The following is a 19,259-nucleotide window of genomic DNA, read 5'->3' on the forward strand; positions in this document are numbered from 1 at the left end:
TGCACTTTTCGTTCAGTGCACACGAGCTCCAAGGAAAGTTTGAGATATTTGTTGCCTCTGTAGTCTAGTGGTCTAGGGTGTTCACCCGGAAAGTGAAAGGACGTGGGTTTGGTTCCCCGCAGGGGCAGTTGAATTGTCTGTCTTTCCAAAATATATCTTCGCATCAGCCAGCTGTTAAATACCTTTGTATGGATAGCGGAGCGTAACATCATCCTCGGATAAGGACAATGATGACTTCAAAAATTCGAAAAGAACAAGGATGGTTCCAAAGATGCTAAAAATGAGAAATTACTTCAAATACTCCAAAGATTCCGGAACAATGACTGTCTTCAAAGATTCTAAACACGAGAAATTACTTGTTTTACAGATAACAAAAAGACGATTGCTTCATAGAGAGATTCTGTAACAATGATCCCTACAAGCAACTGTTGCTATAATGATTCGGATACAACAATGTCTTCACCTACCACGAGAACAACGGAAGCTGCAAAAATTCAGAAAGAAGATTGACTGTCTTCAAAAACTTCTTCTTCTGAACATGAGAAATTACTTCAAAGATTACAAAGATTTTGACTTAAAAAATTCTCATAAAAAAACGATGACTTTAAAGGTTCAGAAAAAACAAAGACGTTTTCAAAGATTTGAAAAGAACAATTATGGCTTCAAAGATTCTAAAAACGAGAAACTACTTCAAATACTCCAAAGGTTTTGGAACAAAGATTGTCTTCAAAGGATACAAAACGGTGATTCCTTCAAAGATTCTGAAAATATATACGATAGCTGCAAACAACTGTTGCTGTGAAGATTCGGATACAACAATGACTGCAAACAACTGTTGCTATAAAGATTCGGGTACAACAATGTCTTCAACTACCGCGAGAACAACGGAGGGCGCAAAAATTTAGAAACAACGATGGTTTCAAATATTCTGAAACAAAACTTTCTTTACTCTTTAAAATATCGTAATAACGATGACTTAAAATTTCTAAAAGGACAACGATATCTTCAAAGATTCGGGAACAACAATGATGGCTTCAAAGATTCCGAAGTACAACAATGATGGCTTCAAAGATTCCGAAGTACAACAATGATGGCTTCAAAGATTCCGAAGTACAACAATGGTATCAAAGATTCTGAAACAAGGTGTTTTAAATATCACGAGAACAATGGTGGCTTCAAAAATGTGGAAAGAACAACGATGGGTTCAAAGATTTTGCAACTACAAAAATGGTTTCAAACATTTCGAAACTACAACAATGGTTTTCAAAGATTCCGCAACAAGACTTCAAATATCACGAGAACAACGTGGTGGCTTCGGAGGTTCTGAAACAACAACGATGGCTTCAAAGAATTCTGAAACCATGATGGCTGCAAATATTATGAAAACAACGATGGGGGTTCATAGGATTCCGAAACACTGATGGCTTCAAAGATCACAAAAAATTTAACAATATCTGCATGTCGGAAGCCATCTTGGTTCACTAAAGAGCACAATCCCGATGCATTCACTTGATGGAAATCTTAGAAGTAATTAGTTCTTAAAATCACATTAACCCGTAAAAAAGAATTCAGGAAAAAAATTTGCATAAATGATGCAAATGTCATAAAAAAAAAGCTTGACATTTGCTTAGAATTTGAATATTTAATTATTGTCTTAAACATGTCACAAAGTAAAAATAATTTAACACAATTGACATTAACATCCGGGCATTTGTGACGTGTATTATCAATTTAAAAAAAAACGCCATTTTTGTATTCACTGAGGAAGACAAAGAAGACATTGGAATGTTCAAGAACTGAATACAACGGGATCCCGGATGTCGAATGTTAACATTCCATAAGGGTAATTGTTTTATAGTTTTTTCCCCTTAAAAATTCATCCATGAAGAAAGACGTCATTTTTTTCCCTCGAAAAAGTATTTATATTTATTTCCTTTTTTTTTTTTAAATTCTCCTCACACACCTCCAGGGGATTCCCAATTTTTACTTTTATTGAAATGTAATTCTTTTTTCCAGGTTTTTCCCTTTGAAAATGAGGGATTCTTGCATTCTGTAAAAATTGGACTCCATTTTTGTTCTTGTGTAATTAGTTTCTCCCGTTTCCAGAAAAAAAAAGAAAAAAAGTTTTCCCAGAAGTGACAAAAATTTTCCTTTTCCTGGAATTAAAAGAAAGAGTTCGCGAGAGGTATTCTTTTCCCGCTTTTATTGTTTTGTACTTTTTCTGGAAAGAACAGGAAAAGGATTCTTATAACGAAAATGGGAGAAATATATACCTTTTTTTTTCCCTATTCTTACGCTGATATAACTCCCTTCGACACATCATAGTTTTCTTTTAGACCACATACAACACACGTCTATTGCCATTGAAGAAACTTCAATTATGGCTTCAAAGGATTCCGAAAGAGTAACGACAGCTTCGAAAATTCGGAAAGAACGATGTCTTCAAAGATTCCGAAACTACAACAATGGTTTATTCAACATTAGTCAACAATCAATAAGAAACTTATCCCCGTTTTGCCCTGAGGAGGTGTTTTTCAGGAAAGAGTAAGGTTCTCACGCATTTCAGGGAAGACACAAGCCTACATTTCTAGGGTGCGTGAGACTACTACGCATGTCTGGGGTGGAGCGGAAGGATTCATCAAGTCTCCGACTTATTTCAATGGATACGTGAGCCTTTCACGAGTTTCGAGCGATGTGTGTGCGTGATTGCATGAATCGTACGCATTTCAAATGAGATGCATGCCACATACGTATGACTAAAGAGGTAAGAAATCTTTTTATGCCTTTCTTGGGACAAGCAAGCCTCCTGTGCATTTCAAAGGGGTACGCAAGTTTCTTGCGCATTTCCAAAAGGGAAGTCGGTGAGTCACCTACTGATTACCAGCGGATAATCAAACCTTCTACGCATTTCCAGGGAGTAGGAAAGTCTTCTATACGCATTTCTAGAGGCGAGCAAATCTTCTGCGCATCTCTACAAGCAAGTAAATCTTCTGCTCATCTCTACAAGTAAGCAAATCTTTTACGCATCTCTACAAGTAAGCAAACTTTCTATACTCATTTCAAATGTTACATAAGTTTTCTACGCATTTTCAAACGTACGCACGATTTTTACGCATTTATAAAGGTTGGCAAGTCTTCATCCTCAAAACATAAATAGCGGTAACAGTCATCATACGCACATCTAGCGATACGCAATCCACGTATGCATTTCAATGGGTACGCAAGTCTACTCATGCCTCGTATGTATGAGTTTCCTACGAATTTCTAGGTGAGTAAGCACGTTTCAAACTCATTTCAGAGGAGGGGGGAGGAGTAAAAAAGCTTTTTTGTGTGCATTATATTGGGAGGGAATGAGCAAACTTCTTACCCCTCTTCCTATGGTACTATCAGACCACATTTTAATGGTACGAAACATATGCATTTTACGCATATCAAGCCTCAAGCCTCCTATGCTATGAGTCAATCTATATCCACAAATAAGTTAGTAGGAACCCTTGCTTTAGGTAGTGATGAGCATTCATTAAGTCCATACGTTAACAAGGCACTAGACTTGGTCACGGACCAAGTATTAGGCGAACTTCAGCATTAAGAACATGTCCTAAGCAGGCGAAAATTCTGAAAAAATGCAGGGAGGAAAAAGAATTCTGAAAAAAAGAGCAAGTAGAAGTTAAATTCAGAAGAGGGAGGAGGGAGGCAGAAAGTAAGGACAAGAGCAATCGGAAGGGACAGAAATCCAGGGAAAGAGCAAGCAAGGAGTGTAAATTCCGAAGGCAAGATGCAGAATTTAATTTAAGGGCAAGGCGGAGGGGAGGGGGGGAAAGCAAAAATTCAAAAAAAAAAAAGAAAGGGAGGGAAATGCAAGAATTCGGGGAAAAAACAGAGGAATTAGGGGTTAAAGTCATAAGATAGGGCAGAAATTAAGGAAAAGCCCGGCGGGGCAGAAATTCAGAAAAAAATCAAGGTGGGGCCGAATTCATAAAAAGAGGAAGTAAGGGGGGGGGGGTGAAATTCAGATTAAGACAGAGGATAAATATTCAGGTAAGGACACATAGGATAAAAATTCAGAACAAGACACGAAGGATAAAAATTCAGGTAAGGACAGAGAGGATTAAAAAATTCAGGTAAGGACACAGAAGATAAAAATTCGAATAAGGACAGAGAGGATAAAAATTCAGAATAAGACATGGAGGATAAAAATTCAGGTAAGACGGAGAGGACAAAAAATTCAGGTAAGACGGAGAGGACAAAAAATTCAGGTAAGACGGAGAGGACAAAAAATTCAGATAAGGACACAGAAGATAAAAATTCAGATAAAGACACAGAAGATAAAAATTCAGATAAAGACACAGAAGATAAAAATTCAGATAAAGACACAGAAGATAAAAATTCAGATAAAGACACAGAGGATAGAAATTCAGATAAAGACAGAGGAAAAAAATTCAGGTAAGGACAGAGAGGATAAAAATTCAGGTAAGACGGAGAGGACAAAAAATTCAGGTAAGACGGAGAGGACAAAAAATTCAGGTAAGACGGAGAGGACAAAAAATTCAGATAAAGACACAGAAGATAAAAATTTAGATAAAGACACAGAAGATAAAAATTCAGATAAAGACACAGAGGATAGAAATTCAGATAAAGACAGAGGAAAAAAATTCAGGTAAGGACAGAGAGGATAAAAATTCAGGTAAAAAGATAGAGAGGATAAAAATTCAGGTAAAAAGATAGAGAGGATAAAAATTCTGGTAATGACAGAAATAAAAAAAATTCAGAAAATGACAAAAAGGAGAGAAATTCAGAAAAAAATCAAGGTGGGGGCGGGCGGAGGCAGAAAAGAGGAAGTAAGGGGTTAAATTCATAAAAAGAGGAAGTAAGGGGTTAAATTCAGATAAAGATAAAGGGTAAAAATTCACAGATACGGACACATAGGATAAAAATTCAGATAAAGATGCAGATGATAAAAATTCAGGTTCGGACAGAGAGGATAAAAAAAATTCAGATGAAGACACAGAAGATAAAAATTCGAATATAAGGACAGAGAGAATAAAAATTCAGATAAAGACACAGAGGAAAAAAATTCTGGTAAAGGCAGAAAGGAAAAAATTCTGGTGAACACAGAAAGGAAAAAAATTCAGAAAATGACAAAAAGGAGAGATATTCAGAAAAAAATCAAGTTGGGGGTGGAGGCAGAATTCATAAAAAGAGGAAGTAAGGGATTAAATTCAGATAAAGACAGAGGGTAAAAATTTTTCCAGATACACGGACACATAGGATAAAAATTCAGGTAAGGACAGAGAGAAAAAAATTTCAGAAAATGACAAAAAGGTGGAGAAATTCAGAAAAAAAAGCTAAAGGGGGCAGAAATCTAGAAAAGAAACACGGGGGAGAGGGTGACAACTGAAGGGGAAAAAATTCTCGTAAATATCAAGAAAAATATAAATGAAATATATTTTTTCAATTTAACACCGAAAATTCATTTTTCCATATTTCAGACGATGAATAAGATAAACTTTTCCAGAAACATCTTTTTTTCCCAAGGCACCGAGGGGATGGACTGGAAACAAATTAGTCCGACGTATAACATGTATATGTACAACATTCACAGGAGTGTGGCGCATCACACCTAAAACGTCGGACATCTTTGATTACATCTGATCTGCGACACATACATACACAACGGGAATTTCATTATATATTTTCCCAGGAAAATTTTTTTCCCCCCAACTTAAACGAAAATGGTTCCCAGAAAAGACTCCAGGGGACAAAAAAAAAAATCTGAGAAGGGTCCCTTTTGTGACGGCAGTCCATGTTAGATAGATGTGACGCCTCGCTCTCTCTCAGCCCCCATATTGCCAAACTTCAGATTTCCATTACGTTCCTAGAAATTCTATATGTATAATATTGGAGGGGAAAAAATTCCATATTCGATTCCCAAAAATCGAAGTTATAAGAGACAACTTTCTTTGAGGATTCAGTATATTTTTGGGGTTTAAAGGGGGGGGGGGAGGCTGTATATGCAGATGCTATCACGGCACGCACGGTTACTTGACGCATATACGCGCGTGGTGTTTTCCATTACTAAGGATATTGTTGTGTGTGTGTGTGTGTATATATATGATGGAATAGGAATCTTACCTGGAGCGAGGCTTTAACGGAATGGAGTTGGTGATTGGATGTCACGCCACGTGAATAGTAAATCGAAAAGTTTTTCCCTATACACACATAACACTCTCTTTCTACGGGGCTCTGGAGTTTGATTCCAAGAAAAAGTGTTACTGATGAGTTTTTTTTTTTACTGATGTTAACATTACGGCCGGGGAGATGCTTTTCATTGTGTATTAGGGTTGATCGAATGGAGAAATGTTGAAATATAAGGGTGTTTTCACCAAAACGTGTCCGACAGGAAAAAGATTTTTATCGTTCAATTTTTAAGTAGAATATGCAAAATATTATTAGTAAAAAGTTGTGAATTTTAATAGTTGAACCTCCCAAAAATTATTTTGAAGGAAATTGAAAAAAAAATTTATACTGCCCCGATAAAAAAAAAATTCAATGGATTTAATTGAACTAATTGAGTTTATTCTGGCCAAGGATCACTTCCGAATCAGTTCAACGGTCATTGAATAAATAAGCCAAGGACCGCTGCTGTTCATTAAGTTATTTTATGACCAAGGATTGCTGATGGTGATCGAGTTTTTTTTATGAACGAAAGTCACTACTGAATCAGTGTTGCGATCATGAAAGTAAATGACCAAGAACTGCTTCGGGTGTTTGCATTTCTTTTGACGAGGACTCACTGATGAATCAGATCCACGGTCATCGAAAAAGATGACCAAGGACTTCTACTAATTGAGCTGAATGAGTTCCAGGACTACTGCTGCTGATTGAATTTACCATGACCGAGGATCACTGCCGAATCAATTCAACGGTCATTGAAGAAAATGTCCAAGGATTGTTGCTGCTGATTCAGTTTTTTAAGACTAAGGAGGATCAGTGATGAATCAGTGATCGTTAAAGAAAATGACCAAGGGTTGCTGCTCTGATTGCGTATTTTACTGACCAAGGACTCACTTAAGAATCAATCCCTCAATCACCGAAGAAATGACCAAGGATCACTACTGATGGAGCTGATTGAGTTCATTATGACCAACAATTACTGTTGAATCAGTTCCTTTGTCATCGAAGAAAGTGACCAAGGACCGCTAATGATTGAGCCAATTTGAAGGTCAGGTAGCTGATTTAAAAGACGTATAATATATAGCCAGTCATTCAGTCCCTTAAAATATCCCGAAGAAACATTCCTACCATTTCAAAGTCAAATTGAATGTGTGCTGATACTTGAAGATCGAAAAATAAAAATAATTCCAGGGTCCAAGAATCGCTAATCGATCAATTTAAGACAAAAATGCTAAAAAAAAAAAAAAAAAAAAAAACACAAAACCGAAATCACCAAAATGAATGATTAAAATTGTTATTTCCAGTACTCGTTCCATAAAAATGCCTACCATTTTTTATCTATTTTTCCCACATTTTTCGGGAAATTCAGACATTTTTGGAGGACTGTTAATGAGTTCCGCGATCATCGAGGAAGATGTCCAAGAACCGCTTCTGATTGAGCTGATTGAGTTTATTATGACCAAAGATCATTGCCGAATCAGTGTCATGGTCATTGACGAAAATGATCAAGGATTGCTGCTGCTGCTGCTGATTGAGTATATTATGATCAAGGATCACTACTGAATCAATGCCACGATCATTGAAGAGAATGACCAAGAACTGCTGTTAGTGATTGAGTTTTTCATGACTAAGGATCACTGCTGAATCAGTTCAACGGTAATTGAAGGGAATGACCAAGGACTGCTGTTTGTGATTGAGTTTTTCATGACCAAGGATCACTGCTGAATCAGTTCAACGGTAATTGAAGGGAATGACCAAGGACTGCTGCTGGTGGTTGAGTTTCTCATGACCAAGGACTGCTGCTGGTGATTGAGTTTCTCATGACCAAGACTCACTGCTGAATCAGCTCAACGGTCATTGAAGAGAATGACCAAGAACTATTACTGGCTGAGCTAATTTAAAGGTCAGGTAGCTGATTTAAAAGATGTATCCACACCCAGTTCCCTTAAAATATCCCAAAGATACATTCCCACCTATTTCAAAGTCAAATTAATCAATGTGTTGATACCTAAAAGTAAAAAAAAAAATCGAAACTGGAAATGAATCCAGGGTTCAAGAGTCGTTGATCGATCAGTTCAAGAGACAAAAATGATACAAAAAAAACAAGAAAAAAAAATAGCACCGAAATCACCAAACTGAATAATTAAAGTTGTTGTTTCCAATACTCTTTTCATAAAAATTCCTATTATTTTAATTCCTTATTTTTTTATCTATTTTTTCCCCCTACATTTTTCTGTAAATTTTATATATTTTTGTGTGACTCTCTCTTTCTCTCTCTCTCATTCTCCCAATGGGAGAAGAAAGGAGAAGGAGGACGAGAGTTGTTCTAGCTCTTACCATCGTGTGTCCTCCGGTGCGTGCGAGTCAATTTAGCATATTTCATTGCGGGTGTCATCCCCAGTAATCCAATTTCACAGCTGGCTAAGCTCAGGGATGCTGCATGCGCCAACCCAGCCGCCACCAACGCCATTCCAACCTTACTCTTGCTCTCACTGTGTGTGTGTGTGTGTATGTGTCTCTGTGCCATGGAACAACACAGTCAACGACGGACGGTCATTACGGTCCGGAGAGAGAGAGACTTAAGAGGGCCACCCTCTCTCTCTCTCATCTCGTCCTGGATATATCTCCCTGTTCGCCCATTGCTATCCTCTTTTACCTCTTCTCTCATACATCTGTCCATCTACTACTTGCCCGTGTTCCCATCTGCATTTGGCTGCAAGCGAGAGCAGGGACGGTGTGGGATGTTATCCTCTCCGTCTCTGTCTAAAACGGGAGAATCGTTATCCTTTCCAGTTCCAATTTGGAATGGATACCTTCGTTGGAAGTCATGTGAATTTTTTTTTCAATGTTAACATTTTTTTTTTCTTATTGTGGTAACACCGGGTAATGGACGCCAAAGCCGTCTTCACGCATGGGCTCACCCGGGCACGGTTCATGGGCCTCAAAGTGTAGAGTGGTCTCATGAAAATGAAATATGGTTAAAAATTTTGACTGTAAACAGGAAAATTGAAAGGCGAAAATTTTTAACCGGGGGGGGGGGGTTCTCAGAAAAATCATTTTGCCCGAGGGGCCCGTGATACTCTTAAAGCTGCCTGTGGCTGCCTGATACTCTTAAGGCGACTGCCTACGTTGAAACGGCCATTTTTTTCAAAATTTGCGGAATTTTTTTTTATTTGCTCATTTGAAAGTATATTTATTCAGGAATCTAAAAATGGTTTGTTTTTGTTCCTACGTTAATTAAAACCGAAGTTATAGCTCATTTAGTTAACCGGAAGTGATAATTTCCAGCACCGGAAGTACTATTTAAAGGGCCTAAAATATGTAAACAATGACGTTTCTGTTGTAATAAATACTTATTTTGCATAGAAATACCCTTGAATCACATATTTTTTACTTATGGATTAGTTAGAAATATTTCTGTGTAATGTTTATAAATAAATATTAATGTTAAATTCACATAATCAGGCGAGTGGCAACAAAATCGAAAGCACTGTTTGTTTACATTCTAGTTGCACGTTGTATACCAAACAACTGTTATTTTAACTTGTATTTCTTCGAATTTTTGGTTTTGAAGTTCTATATAATTTTTTGTAACGCTTTTTTGAACATTCACGATGCCGAAGGTACGTGCAAAGAGGAGCAAAAAACGTTCATTTTGTGGAAACCGTCATACGAAAGCTGTCTCCCCTGATCCTAACATTGCCTCCGTTGACACACCTATTATGACTGCTAGTTCATCGAAATTGAACATTTATACTGATAAAAAGAAAGCCACATCTCCACAGTGTGGAGAGTTGAAGGGAAATAGAATATTTGATATTTCTATATTAGTATCTGTGTTTTCTGTTCTTTGCTGCCCAATGTGTTACGAGACTGGCATGAAACTGAACGAAGATTCAAGATTCGGACTGTGCTCGAACTTCGCCTTATCTTGTAAATGTGGGTATTCGAAAGCATTTGCCTCAACTGGAAAAAATAGCAGCAGCAAAAATGTTATAAATTCATTAGTGGTCCTTGGATTGAGACTTATTGGCAAAGGCTATACTGCTGGTAGAAAGTTCCTGGTAACTTTGAATTTACCTTTTCTTTCAAAAAATGCATTCAGGGACCGTGAACTATTGTTACAAAAAGCTGTTCGTTCTGCTACTGAGCAAAATATGAAAGAGGCTGCTAATGAGATAAGAGCACTGAAGGAAGTTGGACAAGAAAAAATACCAAGTTGTGGTGTGTCTGTCGACGGTACCTGGCAGCGACGTGGTCATACATCTCTAAATGGTTGTGTGTCTGCTATTTCTATTGATTCTGGAAAGATATTAGATTTGGAAGTGATGTCGCAGTACTGCAGAATTTGTAGGGGAAAATCTTTAAAAACAGTTCATGTGTGTTCCAACCACAAGGGCTCGTCTGCAAGTATGGAAGTAGTTGGAGCATATAGAATTTTCGAAAGATCAATTCTAAAGCGGGAACTAAAATATGCAGAATATTATGGAGATGGTGACTCCAAGGCATATATGAATATAAAGGACACCTATGGCAGAAATAGTGTCACTAAACTGGAATGCATTGGCCATGTTCAGAAGAGGGTTGGTGCGCGTTTGAGGAAACTCAAGAAAACCACGAAAGGACTGAGTGGTAAAGGGAAATTAACCGATAAACTTATAGATAAACTCCAAAATTACTATGGCATTGCTATTCGTAGCAATGTGGGAAATTTAAAAAATATGCAGTCTGCCGTCATAGCTGCATTTTTTCATTGTTGCTCCAGTGATAAAAAGAACATGCATGGACAATGTCCAAGAGGTCCCGACAGTTGGTGTAAGCATCAGAAAGCTGCACATGAAGGACATAAAATTACTGATAAATCTCCTGGTCTCTCTAGTGACATCATAAATGTAATAAAGCCAACATACATGAGTCTCTGTGCACAATCCCTGCTTTCAAAGTGCTTGCACGGCATGACACAGAACTCCAACGAAAGCTTCAACAGTGTGATTTGGACGATTTTGCCTAAGGGCACTTTTGTCGAACTACAAACAATGCTGCTGGGGACCAATATTGCAGTTCTGCTTTTCAATTCTGGTTATGTGGGCATATTGCCGGTTCTTGAAAACCTAGGAATCCCAATCGATGAAGAACTAGCATCTACTTATTCTGGGTTGGATGAAGAGCGGGTGAAGTGTTCGAGATACCATGCAACGCCAATGGCAAAAATGGCCAGAAGAAAAAAAAGAGGAGCAAGAAAGTCGAAGTTGGAGAAATTTGAAGCAAAGGAAGGTCTGACGTACAAATTTGGAGAATTCTGAATGTTTACAGTGTATGAGAAACCTTTTTTTTTTCAAATGAAATCTTTAAATGCGTTTTCTGAGAAACTGCGATTTACGTTATTCTTGCCAGCGGAAAACATGATATCTCCAAAACTTTACAAGATATCAATATGAATTTTTTCTAGTGGGTTTTATATGAGCCTGACTGTGCAATGAACTAGGATCTAAGCAATATCTTTGAAACTTTTTGATTTACATCATTTTGAATTCAAAATATCAAGTTTTTTAAACGAAAAATGTGTATTTTTTCACGTAAACAACCATATCTCAAAAAGTTTTCATAGTACTCCAAAACTTCTAGTTCATTGCACAGAACAATACCATAGCAACATTCTGTGTGAAAAACAAGTTTATATAAGCAGTAGTATTTCATGTACCATGTTTAGCGTAAACACTGAAATTATGCTAATTTTAGGCATATAATTAGCAATATAAATTTTTCTTGCCAAAATATTCATGAAAAAACATTTATTTTCTTAATTTCATTCCATATTCAAACTAAAAACATATGCATTTCATCCAAAATGACATTTTTTAAAAAAAAGTACCCCGCACGTAGTCAGTCGCCTTAAAGTGACCTAGAGCATGTGCAAGCTTGTGAATGACCAAATGAGTGGTCTAGCTTGAGTGTGAGTCTAGAGAGTATGAAAGCTTGTGAATGGTCAAAACAGTGACCTAGATTGCGTGAAAGCATGGGAGTGACCACAAGAGTGACTCAGAAACACTAATGTGCTTGCAGGAGTGGAGGGAGGTTGAACGGATTATAGCACAGGGTGAAAAATTCGAGGAAAGAGTAGTCAAGAAAATTAGACTAGAATGGGAGAAGGGCGAAAAAATTCTTGAACTCGCAGACGGCAAAATCCATAAATGTGCCTGTGGGTGAGCTCAGTTCGCCCATTGCTATCCTCATTTACCTCTTTTCTCATACATCTGTACATCTACTACTTGACAGGGTTCCCATCTGTATTGGTCTGCAAGCAAGAGCGGGGATGTTATTCTCTTCGTATCTGTCTAAAACGGGAGAATCGTTATTCTTTCCAGTTCCAATTGGGGTAAGATACCTTCAATGGATGTCACATGATGGAAGCATGGATACATATCAGCTTGACCAACGTTTCTCAACCTAGAGTCCACGACGATGGCATAGGTAAGTGTTGGTCAGCCTTTCTGAAAACAACGACCAGCAATATGCTAGAAAATTTGACGGACCCACTTGCGTCCCGTATTACGGGCCATTATCTGGAATTTTCGTTCCGATTTTTCTTTTATACATTTATCTCGTTTTTTCAATCACACTTATTTGAATTTGTAACAATTACTAAAGTCGTAACACACACAGCGTCTTCATAATATAAATTATATTATAATAATCATGGCAAAAATGACCTCTCTTCAAAATCCTCGAAGTGAGCTTCACGACAACATTATCTATCTTGCAAAGAAGCTAACCATCGCAGAACGTCTGCATGGGCTTATTACCTAGGGCTTTCACAATTTAGAGGCCGCAAGTAAATTCGCTGACTACATATCCAAGCCTTCTTACTTTAGTGAATCCTTGAAACATGATTGGTAGGCATTTCCCAGGGCACTTTAAAGTCAATGTCGGGTCCTGGAGCAAACACCGCCCAGATACATCATAGTCTAGGTGAGTGTTCTTCAACCTTATCCCAACTGCAAACCCTGGAAAGTAGTTAAACAATTTTGCGAACCTATGAAAATGAGAGAAATAATTTCCGGACCGGTAAAAAAAATAACAAAACATGGGAGAAATGGTTTGAGTACATAAAAAAAATGTATAAAAACAATTTGCGAAACGGAAAAAAATTAATAAATGGGTGCAAAATAATTTGCGGACAGGTGGGAATAAAATAAATACGAGAAATAATTTCTCCGAACTGGTACAAAATATATGTTACTGCCAAAGCCCGATGTGCTGATGTAAACCAGTCCGGTAGGTGCCAAATCCATTGTTTTCATCGCCAACCGTGCGATCAGGGTCATCTATAGGAGCTGTATTGTATTAGCAATATATACGAAAAAAACACGTTCCGACTACTTATTATTAGTAATTACTAATTATTGTAAGGCTTAATGAATTAGGCGAAATTTTTTTCAGACTGACAGGAAATTCCCCAGGACTGGCACCGGTCCTCTGACCAAGGTTTAATAACATTGGTCTATGTCCATCTCGTAGGCAGAAATTTTGATCGTATATTTATCAAACCACGTTATACTTCATGGTATGGACCAAATATCCCTAATAAATATCCGAATTTCCCCCCTTTTACCCCCAGCTGGTCATGGTGTCGCTTGACCTCACATCGAACAGAGACGTCACACATTTTTGTGCTCTTCCCTTCACACACTCACAACTTCTCTTTTTTCTTGGGAGAGAAGACTTTCTATGGATATAGGTAGCAGCAAAGACTATGCAGTATATATGATAGTTTTTTGAACCAGAAATGTACACTGACTAGGCACAATGAGAACTAATCAGTATTAGAATATCTTAAATAAATAACTACTGCAGCATCAAAAATGCCGAGATCTCCCCGTTAAAAAGTCTCGCCACAGAAAGAGCAACCGGCCTACAAGGGTACACTTATTCAATCATTACACTTCATTCATAGTTAGAAAAATTAATGACAGATGGCACAACCACACATATCAAGCATCACACAGGAACAAAATTCACGTTAGGTTCTCTACACTTACATACATTCCAACATGTACCTTTCACACAATATGAAACAATGAAGAACTCCGAATTTTTGAGTTTCAGAAAATTTTAAGTCACTATTGTTCTTAGAATCATTAAAGAAACCGTCGTTGAAGACGCCGTCGTTCTAGAAATCTTTAAAAAGACACCGTCGTTCTTAAAATCTTTGAGAAATTTTTGAAGACGCCGTCGTTCTAGAAATCTTTAAAGACACCGTCGTTCTTAAAATCTTTAAAGACGCCGTCGTTCTTAAAATCTTTGAAGACACCGTCGTTCTAGAAATCTTTAAAGATACCGTCGTTCTTAAAATCTTTGAAGACGCCGTCGTTCTTAAAATCTTTGAAGACGCCGTCGTTCTTAAAATCTTTGAAGACGCCGTCGTTCTTAAAATCTTTGAAGACGCCATCGTTCTAGAAATCTTTAAAAAGACACCGTCGTTCTTAAAATCTTTGAGAAATTTTTGAAGACGCCGTCGTTCTAGAAATCTTTAAAGACACCGTCGTTCTTAAAATCTTTGAAGACACCGTCGTTCTAGAAATCTTTAAAGACACCGTCGTTCTTAAAATCTTTGAAGACGCCGTCGTTCTTAAAATCTTTGAAGACGCCGTCGTTCTAGAAATCTTTGAAGATACCGTCGTTCTTAAAATCTTTGAAGATACCGTCGTTCTAGAAATCTTTAAAGACACCGTCATTCTTAAAATCTTTAAAGATACCGTCATTCTTAAAATCTTTGAAGACACCGTCGTTCTAGAAATCTTTAAAAAGACACCGTCGTTCTTAAAATCTTTGAAGACGCTGTCGTTCTAGAAATCTTTAAAAAGACACCGTCGTTCTTAAAATCTTTAAAGACACCGTCGTTCTTAAAATCTTTAAAGACACCGTCGTTCCTAAAATCTTTAAAGACACCGTCGTTCTTAAAATCTTTGAAGACACATCGTTCTTAAAATCTTTGAAGACACCGTCGTTCTAGAAATCTTTAAAAAGACACCGTCGTTCTTAAAATCTTTGAAGACGCCGTCGTTCTAGAAATCTTTAAAAAGACACCGTCGTTCTTAAAATCTTTGAAGATACCGTCGTTCTTAAAATCTTTAAAGACACCGTCGTTCTTAAAATCTTTGAAGACACCGTCGTTCTAGAAATCTTTAAAAAGACACCGTCGTTCTTAAAATCTTTGAAGACGCCGTCGTTCTAGAAATCTTTAAAAAGACACCGTCGTTCTTAAAATCTTTGAAGACACCGTCGTTCTTAAAATCTTTAAAGACACCGTCGTTCCTAAAATCTTTAAAGACACCGTCGTTCTTAAAATCTTTAAAGACACCGTCGTTCCTAAAATCTTTAAAGACACCGTCGTTCTTAAAATCTTTGAAGACACATCGTTCTTAAAATCTTTGAAGACACCGTCGTTCTAGAAATCTTTAAAAAGACACCGTCGTTCTTAAAATCTTTGAAGACGCCGTCGTTCTAGAAATCTTTAAAAAGACACCGTCGTTCTTAAAATCTTTGAAGATACCGTCGTTCTTAAAATCTTTAAAGACACCGTCGTTCTTAAAATCTTTGAAGACACCGTCGTTCTAGAAATCTTTAAAAAGACACCGTCGTTCTTAAAATCTTTGAAGACGCCGTCGTTCTAGAAATCTTTAAAAAGACACCGTCGTTCTTAAAATCTTTGAAGACACCGTCGTTCTTAAAATCTTTAAAGACACCGTCGTTCCTAAAATCTTTAAAGACACCGTCGTTCTTAAAATCTTTGAAGACACATCGTTCTTAAAATTTTTGAAGACACCGTCGTTCTAGAAATCTTTAAAAAGACGCCGTCGTTCTAGAAATCTTTAAAAAGACACCGTCGTTCTAGAAATCTTTAAAAAGACACCGTCGTTCTTAAAATCTTTGAAGACGCCGTCGTTCCTAAAATCTTTAAAGACACCGTCGTTCTTAAAATCTTTGAAGACACCGTCGTTCTAGAAATCTTTAAAAAGACACCGTCGTTCTTAAAATCTTTAAAGACACCGTCGTTCCTAAAATCTTTAAAGACACCGTCGTTCTTAAAATCTTTGAAGACACCGTCGTTCTTAAAATCTTTGAAGACGCCGTCGTTCTAGAAATCTTTAAAAAAACACCGTCGTTCTTAAAATCTTTGAAGACACCGTCGTTCCTAAAATCTTTAAAGACACCGTCGTTCTTAAAATCTTTAAAAAGACACCGTCGTTCTTAAAATCTTTGAAGACACCGTCGTTCTTGAAATCTTCAAAGACACCGTCGTTCTTAAATCTTTGAAGTACCGTCGTTCTTGAACTCTTTAAAGGCAACGTTGTTCTTTGAAACTTTGAAGTTATCGCTGTCCTTAAAAAGTGTGAAGCCATCGTTGTTCTGAGAATCTTTAACCGTTTTAGCGGCATTAGAAATCACTAACCCCCCCCCCCCACCCCAAAGTGTCATATCTTTTAATGAAGTAGGTCTTCTTCCGATTTTCAGCAGGTGCAAACTAAGAGGTATAGGGAAAGGTTTTCCATTGAGAAATAAACTTTACAAAATATCTGGGCTCGTTAGTGCTAAAATAAGATGCGAGATATCCGCGTAATGGGTTAAATCAATTTCTGTTCTTAGAAAATGTCAGGCCATCGCTATCCTCAGAAAATGTTTAAAAAACCAAACAAGAGAGATAATTTGAGGACTGGCAAAAATAAAAAAAGCATGAATGGACCGGTACTACTGCTACTACTGCCACCATTTGAATACTGAATAGCTGCCATAATCTGAACAATAAATATTTCTATTACTCCTAACCAAAAAGATCCCAAACTCGTATCCAGATCTTTTTTTTTTCCCAACTGGTCGCGGTGTCGCTTGACGTCACATCGAACAGAGACGTCACATTTTTGCTCCTCCACACACACACACAACTTCTCTTTTTCTAGGAAAAGAAGACTTCCCATGCATATAGGCTGGAGCAGCAGCGTTTCTCCAGGGCCTCCATCACAACCATCATCATCATCCGGTGCTCCTGCTAGTCAATTTCATGCTGATTTTCTCGTAACACGCTTTTAAATTGTATTTGGAAGTTCGGGAAATTGCTTGCACTTCGCATACACAAGATCCTCGCTCTCTCTCTCTCTCTCGACTCTTTCCTATCCATCTACCTATCTTACACGACCACGGGCGGAATCCTCATCACCAACCACTTCCTCAACCTTCGGCGACTACCCCGCCTGGTTCAAAACCCATGTCCTGGAAAACGCCCTTCACTCCCTCCATCTATCCATCCGTACATGCTTTGCTTTCGGGAGGCTTGAAAATTAGAGGAACTCGAAGAGAGAGAGATAGAGAGGATGTGCGGATGGAGATTTTGCCCTTAAATTCGTTACCTTCGCGATTTTCGATTTCTACCATCCACATTAGAGAGAGATAGAAAGACTAGAATGACGCACTCTCGGACGTAGATTGTTCGCAATTTTTTTTCTACCCAATATTAACAATGTTTCCACCGGAATAAAAATATTAGGGCCAGGTATAGGACGGGAATTGTGTTCTCTGAAATACTGATGCTGTAGACGCTAGTCGCTGTAACTCGGATAGATATCAATTGATAACGTCATGCTTGGTATATTAGTGTTAAGTGCTGTAACATCTGGTTTCGATTCGACACTGACAACATCAAAACTAAAGTTGAAAATTTTCCCCTTCATCACAAGACTGTTGTTAATTTTAAGTACCATTTGGTTTTTGTGTTAAATTACAGCACCGTCTGATTTTTGTGTTGATTTTCGGATGATTCTGTGTTTATTATCGATGATTTTTGTGTTGTTTTTCAGCACCATCTGATTTTTGTTGTTGGTTTTCAGAGAATTTTTATTTTGGTTTTCAGCATCATCTGAGTTTTGTGTTGATTTTTAGATGTTTTTTGTGTTGATTTTCAGATGTTTTTTTGTTGATTTTCAGATGTTTTTTTGTTGATTTTCAGATGTTTTTTGTGTTGATTTTCAGATGTTTTTTTGTGTTGGCTTTCAGCAGTCGGATGTTATGTTTTGGTCTTTTGCACAATCTGATTTCTGTGTTGATTCTGTATAATCTCATCAGATGATTTTTGAATGGTTTTGAAGTTTGGTTTTCAGCACCATCTTTATGTATTGATATTTAAGTTTATTAATGATTTATATTTCGCACAGTTTCAATGTGATTTGTATGCTGCTTGTGGCATGAGCGGATCCAGAGCTCGTTGTTGGAAGGGGTGATTACACAAAATAATAATAATAAATAAATAAAATAAGTTATACATTGTGAATAGGGTGACCATGTATCCTTCATTTTATCCCTTTTTTTCCGGAATAGTCCCAGTTTTTTTCCGTTTTTTCTCTCCGTCCCGAATTTTTTCAAAAAATTTCCCTCGTTTTTCCTATTTTTTAATCAGATTTTTGTGTTAATTTTTAGTGCCATCTGATTTTTGTATTAGTTTTCAGTGCATCAGATTTTTTTGTGTAGGTCCCCCCCCCCCCATCATTTTATTTTTGTGTTGGTTTTCAGCAGCATCTCATTTTTGTGTTGTTTTTTAACGTAGGTTTACTTGTATCAATGAAAGATTTGTTAACATGCGACCAGGCCAACGCGGACGCAACAGAATTTTTGATCAAATACAGTAAAACCCCCCGAGAAAAACCTCTCCTACGGCCAAATATTAATTTCCCCTTGTATAATAAAAATATGCATTTTAAACTCCTGATTAACGGTCATCCCCCTCTTTTACATACGATTGTTTTTGTCTCATCGGTGTCCGCAAAAGAGAGGTTTTTCTTATATTAGCAACCTTAAGGGAATCAAGTACAGTTCATGGAAACAGCCATTGTCAATCACACGATGGGACATCAATATCGATCGACAGCACGGCAGAAACAGATATCAGATCCGTATTTACATCGGAGGAGAGATAGAAACCAAATATCCCCATCCAATGGATTAGCACTAGCAGACAAACACTGTGAATAATCTCATTGACAAACGAAAACTGGACACCAAATAGTTGCAGAAATTCAAGACATCCTCCGAATTCC

General features: G+C 37.4%; 1 protein-coding gene across 1 annotated transcript; it reads left to right on the forward strand.

The window, feature by feature from the left end:
- Nucleotides 1–9,517: 9,517 nt before the first annotated feature.
- Nucleotides 9,518–11,486, forward strand: LOC149079661 (uncharacterized). The gene has a single exon (XM_089239926.1). The coding sequence runs from the start codon at nucleotides 9,789–9,791 to the stop codon at nucleotides 11,475–11,477; it is 1,689 nt and encodes a 562-aa protein (XP_089096052.1). The 5' UTR covers nucleotides 9,518–9,788; the 3' UTR covers nucleotides 11,478–11,486.
- The last annotated feature ends 7,773 nt before the right edge of the window (nucleotides 11,487–19,259 follow it).

The sequence above is a fragment of the Pholcus phalangioides genome, unplaced genomic scaffold, assembly GCF_987345545.1.
Source record: "Pholcus phalangioides strain wild (caught in Gottingen) unplaced genomic scaffold, Ppha-v1.0 ptg000012l_1, whole genome shotgun sequence".
In the NCBI taxonomy this organism is placed as follows: Eukaryota; Metazoa; Arthropoda; class Arachnida; order Araneae; family Pholcidae; genus Pholcus; species Pholcus phalangioides.